The sequence below is a fragment of the Equus quagga genome, chromosome 3, assembly GCF_021613505.1.
Source record: "Equus quagga isolate Etosha38 chromosome 3, UCLA_HA_Equagga_1.0, whole genome shotgun sequence".
Classification (NCBI taxonomy): domain Eukaryota; kingdom Metazoa; phylum Chordata; class Mammalia; order Perissodactyla; family Equidae; genus Equus; species Equus quagga.
Genome location: NC_060269.1, coordinates 107,977,563 through 107,990,118, shown reverse-complemented (window position 1 = coordinate 107,990,118; position 12,556 = coordinate 107,977,563). Strand labels below are relative to the sequence as shown.

The 12,556-nt window shown below is 33.8% G+C and overlaps 1 protein-coding gene across 18 annotated transcripts in view; it reads left to right on the top strand.

Moving 5' to 3' along the window:
• The window catches only part of ADGRL3 (adhesion G protein-coupled receptor L3), a 794,963-nt gene that overhangs the window by 623,361 nt on the left and 159,046 nt on the right, over positions 1 to 12,556 (top strand). For 13 of the 18 annotated variants that reach the window (XM_046656118.1, XM_046656106.1, XM_046656107.1 and 10 more), the window contains 2 exons: positions 1,711 to 1,896; positions 4,885 to 4,923. In XM_046656118.1, the coding sequence (XP_046512074.1) occupies positions 1,711 to 1,896; positions 4,885 to 4,923 (225 nt within the window). The remainder of the gene's footprint in view (positions 1 to 1,710; positions 1,897 to 4,884; positions 4,924 to 12,556) is intronic. The other 5 variants (XM_046656110.1, XM_046656108.1, XM_046656115.1 and 2 more) reach the window with 1 other exon arrangement.

The following is a 12,556-nucleotide window of genomic DNA, read 5'->3' as shown; positions in this document are numbered from 1 at the left end:
AAACTGTTGTATAATATTCCATGGTATTTATATACATGAGCAATTTTCTACAATCATAACCCATTTTGTTTTTTATTATAAAAAAACAAAATGAACATTTCTTTTTTATATCTATAGGATTATTTCTTATGGTTGATAGTGATACTAGAAATCTCTGGGTTATACAGTCTTCACATTTCAAAGTTTACCAGACACTAGAAATTTGCTCGACATGGGGGCTGTACAAATATTCACTCCCAGTAGTAGTGTACGATGGTGATACACATTTCCACAAATCCTTGACAACACTTTATGTTACTAGTTTTTCTTTTACTTTTTGAATTAGGAGTTTTCTATATGCTTGAGGATGTGATTGTTAATAATTTAGATGTTCTAGTCACTCCAATTTATTCATTTGTTTCTTTAACATTCAGTTTTGCTACAAACATTTATTAAGTATCCCTGGGTAGATAAGCAATGACCTATTTGAAAGTTTTATTCGCGCTCCTTGTAGTTTTCTGAATACCCATTAAGGAGATAGCCTTACAAAGAGAGGGCCTTTCTGTTTGTGATCCTAAATTTTATATTGGGCTGTGTTAAAAAAAGGAAACAGAAGAAAAGAAAAACATTTCCTAAATAATGACATTGTTATATATTTAAGTAGTAGTAGGGCAGTTTAGAAATATGCATATCAAACCTTTAATCTCTGAGAAATGGGAATATACAGAGGCAAAAGAAGAGACATTCATCATTTTTCCATTGCTTGCTTGTATCTAAATTGTGTAAATGTGTTATAATCTTATTTTGGTTTATTAACTTGAAATTTAATTTAGTTCAAGTTAAAAATTAATTAAAAAATTAAATTTAATTAAAAAATTAAAATTTAAATTTAAAAAATTAAATTTAATTAACAAATTAATTAAAAAATTAATTAAAAGAACATAACAACTTGGGAAATTACACTTATAGGTATTTATTTGTTTTTTTAAGTTTCCTATGCCTGTCTTACAAACTAATATATATTCCTATCTTTTTATTACCACAACTACTAAATTTGTTCAAGTGATTATGGAGTATTAGTTTTTATCTCTTTTAACATCTTTGGAGTGTTGACAATTTGATATATTCTTGTAGAATATGCTTAAAATCAGCATGTAGTTTCAGAAAAGGAAAAGCCTGGAAACTAAGGAATAGCTTGCTACCCAATGTGTTGGGAGCAAAATCTCTTAGTAAGAAGATGAAGACCACTCTTGAAAAGAAGAGGTTTTATTTGGGATGAAGATTTTTGCAGAGTTTTGCAGCTAATGAGTCTTCATTGTGAACTAAGTACTAAATTAGGCAGCATGGAAAATTTACACTTGCCTCTGAGAACTTGGAACACGGTTGGGAGTTCACAGTGTGCACTCATCAACATCCAATTTAGAAACTTATAGAGAAAATCTTAGGGCAAACCTTAGACTTAACCACCCAAATGGATAATTAAGGTGAGAAAAATCTGTAGAAGTGCCCTCAGGAGGAGCTTCCTAAGGACATGAATTTTGAGTCAGATACTGAAGAAAAAGATGAATTAACTGGGAAACTTGGGGAATGTATTCCAAGTGAAGATGGAGTTTAATAACTATTTCTTGCCTCAATGATTATAACTTACATGCAAAGACAATTGTCCAAAGAGACCAGTAAAATTACTTATTTAAGATCTCTTTCTTTTTTATTTTGTTTTCAAAATGGCAGTTGAAATCTGGAGAGACAGCTGCCAACATCGCGAGAGAGCTGGCTGAACAGACAAGAAATCATTTGAATGCTGGAGATATCACCTACTCAGTCCGTGCCATGGATCAGCTGGTAGGCCTCCTAGATGTACAACTCCGGAACTTGACCCCAGGTGGAAAAGATAGTGCTGCACGCAGTTTGAACAAGGTAAGGCCCTCAGGTATATGTATCTTTAAAGTTGTAGTAAAATCAGTGAGACTTCCCTGATTGACTTCTCTCTTTCTATAGAATCAGATTATTCTCAAGAGAATCACTAGTTATATTCAGTTCACTTCACTATTTCATTATAATAGTGGCCCTGTTTGTCTTTCAACCTAAAAAACAATCAACGATAATCTCTCCATGTATATTTTGAATTTACAGTTCTATTTTTCATAGTAGTTACTCTGTTTTGCATGCTAAATTTGACAGTTAATACGGATAACTGCAACTTGTTTCTTTTTTTCTTTAAAACCCTTATGTTAAGTTAATTAACAATAAAACAAATGTGATATCAATAATTAGAAATTTAGAAATTTAGCAACAATGAGAAAAGATATTAGTAATCCATTATAGATATTTTAAAAATGAAATAATTTAACCTAATCAATGTTACATTTAAAAACTCATGGGGCAAGTAATTAAGTTTTCATTTTTGTTTGCTTTTGATTTTTTAATTACTCAGATTTTGCATCACTATCATTAAAACTTAAAAGGTTTAAGTGTATTTCAGCACATTTGAATTGTAAATAATGAAAATAATTCATTTTTTAATCTTCAGGGGAGGTGCATTTTGTGTATTTTTATTTATACTTATACAACATATATTTATAAACATTAATACACATATATAAGCATTTTATATGTGTATTGTATTTAACCTATATTCTATAAAGCATTTTGTTTACATAAATATATAAAATATATTTTAAATACTGATAAGGAATATGGTTTATTTATGTAACAAAATATCACATGGTGAATTAACCCCATGGTGAAAAGATATTAGAATTGCTACCGTCAGATAACGTGTGTTCCCTGTTTGGTATTTGTGTAGTAGAAATGATGAGTTATTAAAACTGAATTTTAAGGCCTTGGGTATCAATGATAGTCTCACTACTTAAAAAATCAAGAGACACTAGTGTCCTCTAAGGAACTCACTAAATGAACATTTTCCTTTAGAATGAAAAAATGACCCTGCAGAGTGGTCTTTAATATGTTGATTCTTTTCTGTCTTATTAGACTGAGGGTCTCACTTATCAAGATGGAAGAAATTTTTTAAATAATGATGATTCCACATGGAAAAGCCAGATGTTTTTTATCTGGCAAATACAGGTTTTCCTGAAATTTCATCCTCAGAAAATAGATTCTGTTTTATCTATTAGATATAAATTATTATTAAAGTTTTTTTCATGCTGAGCATAAAGGAGTTATTTTTGACACTTATACCACTTATAGAATCACAACCAAGCTCCTGAGAGAATATAATCCATAGAGCTGCCTACGTAATCTGGGCATGCTGTGATTTTAATGTGTTATTAGCCAGACTGACTCGATGCTATTAATGAACATTGCTGCCAGCTATTGTTATCATAATGTACTGGAGGTAGTAATTTCTATTAATGTTACATATCCATAACAGTACTTGTTATAGCAATACTTTGTATCTTTATTTAAAAATGGTGTTGATGTCTGACAATATCAGGTAAAGCTGGCAATTAATGTCACATTCTAACTGGCTACAGCTAATCAGCTTGCCTACTCTGAATATCAAATAACTACATAATGGGCAAATTTCCATTTGTGAAGCTTTTTAATGCTCTCTTTTGTTTCCTATTTGGCTCTTTTCAATTGTTTATATAATGTGGTTTGTCATATGTTAATTTGCATGATGGGGTAAGGAGATGGGAGGGCAAAGGTTATTCACATGCTTGCTGGCTTGCTCTCATTTCCTGTGGTTCCCACTGTTCCCTGAAGCAGTTATAACCCATCAGATTTGCAAAGTCAACTTGATACAAATCAATTGCACTCCACATTGAAATTCTGGAAGTTTTAGCGTCCTGCAAAACCAAGATGCGAGTCAGTGATCCAAATGACAGCGCTGGCAATTTACTTGCATTCATTCCTCACTTAATTCTTTAGAGGAGTAACGGCTCTATGCTTATTGAAGAATGCATGAAATAAAGTTGGGAGAATATTAGGCACACAAAAAGCATCACAGTAATTGCTTCTTAAAACTGGGTAATTTTCTCCTTCAACAATCAAGGATACTGAGGGAAAAAAATGGGGTGGAGGAGGAAAACGGCAATCTATTTTATAAAATTTGGGGTCATTTATTTAAATAGGGCAAATAAACTTATTAATTATTCATTTTATCACAGGAAAAAATGTTTGGAACTGAATATAAGTTGCTGTTAATCTTTTGCCCAGAAAAACATCACTTTGTATGCAACCAAATAAACAAACAAAAATGGCTTCTTATCTCACGGACATTTCTAAAATGTATAAATTTTTTGGTCAAAACTGTCAACAGAAATTCTTCAAGAAATAAAAACAGTGATTAAACTAGGAGCTTGATCACGTTCTTTTAATTAAAAGTTACTTATCTCTTAGTATTTCTCCCTTGGAATCAAATAGTCACGACGAATGAGCATTTCTATTTTCTGAACAAACAGAAATTTTTATGTGTGAACAAATGGTTTGTGGTGCATATTAACCATGTATATAATCTGTAAACCACAGACAACATACTATCTGAAAAATGGGTTCCGATTTTTGACATAATTTACTTAACTTCATATGTGTTCATTTGTGGCCCATGAATTAATAACTAACCTCATGTGAAATGATTCATGTCAAAAGAATGAAATATATTGATTTTTACTAATTTCTACTAAATTTATTCCAAGATTTCTTTCCATCGTTAACAGCTTTGTACCATCCAGTTTTCACCTGGGTTGTTCTGAAAGGGTGTTGGTTACTATTTTTCAAGTCATTGCTTCCATTTTGCTGCTGCTTAGCTTATTCTCTTCTAGAAAGTAGTGCACAACAAAATAAGGTGTTTGTGTAGATGTGTTCTTTTATTTTTCTTGTTTTCTCCTGTCACTAACTTGTTTTTTCTATTCTGTGTTTAATCTGCTGTCTTAATGGATTCAGCTTCAGAAAAGAGAGCGCTCTTGCAGAGCCTATGTCCAGGTACTTTCTGCGTTTTTATAAATGTGTTAAGTTGTTGAATTGTCTCTTTTGGTAATACCATGTATGAGCATCTGATAAAAAATGATGATGTACCCTGTTGAACTAAAGGAATTTCAGAGGGCATGGAGGGTGGGAAGGGAAAGACACGTGAAAGGGTATGTGCTTAAAAGAAATTTGGCAGTGCCAACGCTCTGTCGTACAAAAAGGAACACAGACTAACAAGGAGGTGCAATTTGGCATATGAGAATTTTGATCATCACTAAAAGGTGAGTTGGGTGTAATATATAAAACTCTAATTTCTTCATAGAGGTGTGTATAAAAACATTTCATTAATATATTGGGCCAGCTAATATTTGAGTAGCAAGTCATTCAGAAATGACACTCAATCAAAGTCATATAAGAAAATGAATGGTCCAGGATACTTGGAATATCATGCCTCTGTACCCAAATGTTCAACACACGCTGTGACTATCTTACTTTCTTACCCATTATAAATATGTTAATCCCAATGTAAATGTAATTTTTCTGCAGGTAACATGTTACAACTTGTTTCTAAATATGTTAAAATCCGTCCCTGTGTTTAAGGTTTCTGTGAGAAAAAGAATCCCGGAAACAAGCTTTATAGTTCTTTTTACAAGAAGGGAAGGAAGGCAGGAAGGCAATTTAGAGGTAGAAAATCTTCCCTGCTTCCCTTCTATGTTCTTTGGCTGGTCTAATAGTTAAATTGACATGAGACAGATTAACAGAACAAAAATAAATTTGATTACGTATGTATGAGAACCCCACAAAGATATGAGACTCAAAGTCAATCAGGCAATTGAGGCTTCTGTGCCATCCTGAGCTAAGGAATGGAATACGGCCCCGGGGCTTCAACGGAGAACAGGGAAATTCACAGGACGATAAGAAGAGCAGATGTTTGATAATCAGATGTTTACCCTGCCATATTGATAAGTCTTTCAGATAAAAAACTTATCTCTGGTAATAGCTCTTTCTAGTACAGGCCCCCTATCTAAATTCTTTTAGGCAGTTAAAGGAGAGGTAAAAAGCTTTCCCTGAGTGGCTGAATCTTGATTGCCTTCAGCTCAAAATAATCCACATGCCAAAGTGGCACATTTTGGGGCGGCATATTCCTCCCCTTCACAGGCATACAGGAAGGAAGGAAAAATATGAAATTGTGTGACTGTAAACTTTATTCTTTATGTAAATATATCACAGCATTTTTAAAGAAGAAAGCGTTTATAAAGAGAGATGCCCTCAAGAACCAAGTTACTGGTTCTCAGATCAGCAGTCCAGAAACTAAACCTTATCAGTTTATTCACAATCAGGGCATTTTGTGAGACAATCATTTAAAAGGAAATAATAATTTGAACGTTGAACAGATGTTAGGAAGATAAGCTTTTAATTTGAATTTTACTTTATAAAATGCATAAGAAACTGTTCAGGTTGATTTTTCTAAGGTTTTAGGAAAGAAATTGCTTTGGGAGAGAGAGAGAGAGAGATATATATATATATATCGTATACTCTTAGTGTGTGCAATAAGTAGAGAAATTGAGGTATTCTTCAGCACTGAAAGCCAAAGATCATTTTTGAGCAATATTAGGATTGTTTTTGATTGCAATCTATGCTGTCCCTTTAATGGGACCTTGGAGATAATTAGCCTTTCGGTATTTAAATCTATGAAATGCATGGTCATTCAAACATGACTCTCTGATGGAAAACTAATAGCACAGTTTATTCAATGGCTGATTTCCTGGTGTTATAATGGGCTGGCTATGAAAAAATGTTTCAGCTCTTGACTAAACATCTGATAAGACCAAATGCAAACAGAATATTGGTGAAGGGGAAATGCTCTGATCACTAATACACAGCATTACTTCTGTTCATTTTAATGTGGATCACTATTCTATGAAATTCTAGAGTGAATAATACTTTAAACTTTAGTCTATTTGAATTTTAAAGACTTGTTTTGGTTCCCTGTTGTTTCTATGTTCAGAGCATTTTCTGAGCTATCTATGAAATAGATATGAAATACACTTGAAATGCTTTACGCATTAAATTTGGAAAAAGATAATTGTTTAGTCATCATGAGATTCTTAAAAAACAAAAAATGGCCCTTCCATGGACAAAAGCAATGATTCTTCTAGGTTGATTTTGACCATCTAAATCCATTTAGCTTTTAAGTATTTAGAGGTTCGGTGTTTATTTTATAAATTACCTAAATCCATCTTTTACTTCTTCTTGCTTCCTCCCTTTTACAAAAAAAAAGCACAGTGAAATCTGGAGTGTCAGCTGTCAGCTATGATAGCTGATCGGTAGGTAAACTATTAAAATGTGGTTGCTTTGATTTTTTAAATAATGTGTGAATCTCCTAAAACTCACTGTGCTTGTGCCTCAAGAATTTTAACCAAAACAAAAAATTGGGGCCCAACATATTTTATTTTTCTTTATTTACTTGTAATTGTAGATTACTCTTAAATCCTCCTTGAGTACCAAAAGTTAGAAATTGACATGAGTTATAGTGAAAAATATCATTGACCTATCTTGGGCATAAAACATACCTTCACTTAACAAGAGAGTTTTAAGTTTTATACCACAGAAGACAAGTAAGGCCTGTGTTACATATGCATATTAAACATCTACTATGATATAATATTACCAGAAGGGACCTTAGAGATGAAGATGAATTAGCTGAGATCTAGAGAGATGTAATGACTGGCCTAAGGTCACACAACTAGCACCAATGGCATTAATGCTGCTCTTCTGACATACATTCAATGTTTCTTCAACCCCAACAATGATTTATCATTAAGAATATCTACATTTATTAGGCACTAGTTATGTGGCCATCACTGTGCAGAGCATTTTACGTACATTTTAATTTAATATTCACCACAATCCTATGATATAATTATTGCTATTCTCAACTTAAAGTGGAGAAAATGAGGCCCAGAGAGGATTAAATGACTTTCACAAGGTCATACAATAATGATTGAGAGAGTCCTGCATTGAAAGCTAGATCTTCTTGACTCAGAAGCTCATGCTCTCAATCCCTGAGATACTGCTGTTGCAGCACTGATGTCATTATTTGGTTTTAGGAGTCACAGGATATCACTTGGTTTATATTTATTGATTTATTGTACTGTATTTCAGGGATGATAGAGAGTAAAACAGTTTTTTTTTTCCTTTTTCTTTTTGTTTGAGACCGAGTTCAAATGGCTGTATGGTAATTATTTTGTATTGCTCTATTAAGGTCGAATACAAACATAATTGGCTTTGGGGTCCTTTTGTTTTCAGAGGAAATTATGATTAAAAAATTATATGGAGAGAAGAAAAAAACAAGTAGACAATGTGATAACTCTATGTTAAAGGAGGAACTGTCAAACTGTTTTTCAAAGTGGCTGCACCATTTTATATTTCCATCAGCAATATATGAGGATTTCACTGTCATCACAACCTCAGAACACTTGCTATTTCCTGTCTTTTTGATTACACCCATCGTAGTGCATGTGAATTGCAGAACTCCTTAAGTCTAGTCATGAAATGGGGGCAGAGGAAAGCTTGGGAGTGTAATCCATGAATCAGTAAGAAATTACATAGCTCCAAAGAGAGGTCTGTGGTTTTCATGAGAATTTGGGAGTAGAGTACATCTTAAATAAACAGCCTAAGAACAACTGCCTTCATGTTCTATAAATGTAACCAGAACTTAGATTTACTTGTTTTTCTCATTTTTCAACCCCAAGTTCTCATCTTTTAAATAGTAATATTTGTTAGCATTATTCTCTTCTTTAGCAGGAAGTATTAAGAATTACTGACATTCATTTTTTTACTGCTTTAAAAGCAAGACATTTTCCTCGTTAAGAAATATATTTTCATTTTTATCAGCAGTTTCTTTTGTCCTCCAAATCTCAGAGGTGGCATGTACTCCCTAGAGAGTCTGCAGTAGAAATATAATGAGAAATATAAATACATATAGTTATTGATGTGAATTTTTTGAGTTGTTCTTTGGAATATGCTGTTACCTGCATAGTCAGGTTGAGAACTGATTAAAAAAATTGATAGGTAGATGCAAATTAAAACACACACACACGCTCCTGGTGTCCTTCTTTCGTTCTTCATTCCTTCCTTCTTTCTTTCCTTCCTTCCTTTCTTCCTTTATTTCTTCCTCTTTTTTGTTTTGAAAGGCAGGTGGTCTATGTGTTCTTTAAAGCTTACAAAGTATTTGCACCAAGCCCTCTATTTATTTCAATTTTGAATTATAATTTTCTCATTTTATTTATTTATTTTGTTTGTTTGCTTGCTTTGCCTTAATTATCCGGTAGAAATCTCCATCCTTGGTACCAGCAGTGCAAAAACAGTTTCTGTCTTCGACTGGAAAAACATCACATAGTAATTAACAAAAACATCCAAGAGTTAATAGTTGAGTATGTGCCCAGTAACCTTATCAGCACTGGAAATCAAGCAGTGCATATAACAGGCAAGAACTCTTCTCTGTCTCCTAGGTTGAAATTTCTAGTGGCAGAATGTAAACAATACACTACACATGTGAAATATATGGTATAGGAGATGATGATAAATGCTAAGAAAAAGAAAGCAAGAAATACATCAGTGAGGTGATATTTGAGCAAAATTCTGAATGAAGTGAAAGAGTGAACTATGTAGATATGCTGGAGAAAGCATTCTAGCAGAGAGACAGAAAGTTTCTGAGGTGGAAATAAGCCTCTGGTGTGCCAGGAGGCCAGTGCAACTGCAGCACACTGAAAGAGGAGGGTAATAGGGCATGAATCTGTGGAGTGGCAAGGGCCCAGATCTGATAAGCCATTGTAAGGACTCCAGCTTTTATTCAGAAAGACACAGTAAACCGCTGTCAGTTGCTAAGCCAAGGGATGACATGACCTGATGTGTTTTAAATGTGGAGAATAGATTATAGCAGGAAAACTAAGGGCTGAAACAGGGTGACCAATTGGGCAATAACAATCACTTAGAATAGAATATGAGTGTGGGATGCTGAGATAATTATTCAGGTTCAGGATTTCTTTTTTAAGTGGAACAAACAGGATTTGCTAAGGGATTGTATGTGAAGTGTCAAAGAAAGAGAGGAGTTGAAATGACAGAAAGTGTTTTGCCTGAGCAACTGGAAGGATGAAGTCACTATTTATTGAGATGATCTATCTGTGACCAATTTGGGAGGGGCACAAAAAGAACTTCACTTTGGGGCATGTTAAGTTTGAGATTCCAATTAGATATGCAATATAGATGTTTCTTATGCAGTCAGATATACAAGTTTGAAGTTCAGCTGAGAGGTCAGGCTAGAAATAATCATTTGGTAATGTTTCACTTAGAGTGGCATTTACAGCCAATATACTAAATGAATTTATCAAGGGAATGAGTGTAGAGAGAGAAGTGAAAAGAATCTAGGATGGAGCCCCAGGGTACAGTCCTAGGAAGAGATCAGGGAGAGGAAGAGAAACCAGCACTAGAGACTAAAGAGCAGCCTTAAGGAAGGGGGAGGACTTGGAAAGTATGGCATCCAGGAGTCAACTCAAGTTCTTGTTTCACAGAGGAGGAAATGATATCAAGTGCTGCTGAATCTGCTCAGAAATGCTGATAAGGCTTTTCAAGGATAAAAGTAGTGTCAACTTTTGATTAATTTTAAAAATTCCATAACCCAAATATCTATATTATTCTATGTGCTATCTAAACATTTTTACCTATTCCTTTCCTTTTTTTGCTTTTCGAGCAGACTTTCTGTGAACCAAAGTTGCTACTTGCACCTTTGACAAAGTGCAAATTGAATTATGCCGGTTTTACTTGTGTGCCTTTGGTGCATATGACAAGAAGGATTCTAACCTCCATTTATATTGCTGGGAAACAACTAATGAGTATTTTCAAGTTCCTTGTTTGGTCACTTAATTGGCTGTGTGACAAAGAGCTCCGTGGTGCATGTCAAACAACTTTCAGAGTCCTCTAATGATTTGTGCTTTGCTTGACTTGTGATACTATTCTGTGGGGCCTGTCAGGCTGGATATCCTTGTTAAAGTGGCTAGAATAAATTGGCTAGCAGTGTACAGACAATGTAGTATATTAACTACAGCAACAGGGAGTACTTTTAGCAGCTCTTTCAAGAGATTTCAATGTTTGGCCATAAGCATCAAAGCCAGCCCAAACTTTCATTTAATATAATTAAAAGGACATCTGAAAGTAGTTTGAATCACAGCAGGTTCTTGAGGTTTGGTAACCCTTTGTTAAAGTCCTGTGAACTTAATATATTTCACAGCTTGATAAATCTGTACTTGATTTGTGTCAGTAAGAGAGAAAATATAAATCTGCACCCTGCGTCTTTCTGGTGCCCTGAACCTATTGCTAAAAGATGTTGAGATCAAAGAAAGTGACTTCCATCTACAAAACTAGAGTAGTTTTCTGTAGATAAAGAAGTTATCAGAATTCTCTCCTATAAGTTGTAGTCATTAAATGCTGTCATAAAGCAATCGTTGAATCAAAAGACAGTAAAACCATATGTAAGATAGGCAGCGTAAAGTATATAGATATTAGTTAAGAGCTTGGACAAGTCCATTCATAAATATAATAACTCAAAAACCTCCAAAGGACATTGGCAGATGTTGATAATGGAGACCCTGCTTTGACATGCAAAGAACATTCTGGGAATGTCTCAAAATTCCTGTGGTGAATGTGTCAGGTCAGGCAGAGATGGCTGCTTTACAAGGTCATTTCTGACTCTTCCGTTTTGCACATTTCCTATAAATAAACAAATGTTCCAGCTGCTGTTTGTATATACATGGTTTGTGAATGCTTCAGGAAGTAATTCCAATGAGGGTGAAAAAAAAAAAAGCCCTCTGTTTTTAAATAAAATGCTTCCATCTAAAACAAAAGTATTTTCTCACTTCTCTTCAAGTTATATTCTCTTTTCTCTTATAATTTTCTGATAATTTATGTTAAAATTGTTTATTTAAAGTCCATTCTAATGCATCATTGCTTTCTGAACATGTGTTTACCTTCAGAAAAGTTTTAAATATATAGACTATAAATAGATATTATTTCCATGCAAACACAAGAGAATACACATCAGTTTACTCTGCTATTTCTTTAACAGCTTTATGATCACATCGCTAGCCAGAGGAAAAAGATATTAAAAATAGCATTACAGATTTAAGATCCTACTTTCTAAAACTATCTGGTACAGGTCAGAAAAGAAATGGAAATTTTACAGTGTAATTTGCAGTAAAGTAGTCGCCTGCTGGCTTGGAACCAAACAAATGATTTTTTAGAATGTTCCCAATAGAGTTATAATTTTTCTATTTTCTCTTATCTACTGTATGAATTTTGTACAGCTAATAGTAACAGAAACTAAACTATGGGAACTTAAACGAGTGTTTTATTCCTGCACATAAAAAAGAAATGCAGACAAGGCAGTCTTGGATTAGCATGAAAACTCCACATCAGAGACCAAGGCTTCATCTGTTTTTCTGCTCTGTTATCTTTAGGACATGGGCTTCCATTTTCAAAATGACAAGATAGCTACTTAGGTTCCAATAATCACTTCATGCTAATCTCTAAACAGGAAGAAGGAGGATAACTGACTAAAAGATTCATCTCTTTTAGAACTTTCCAGAAGTCT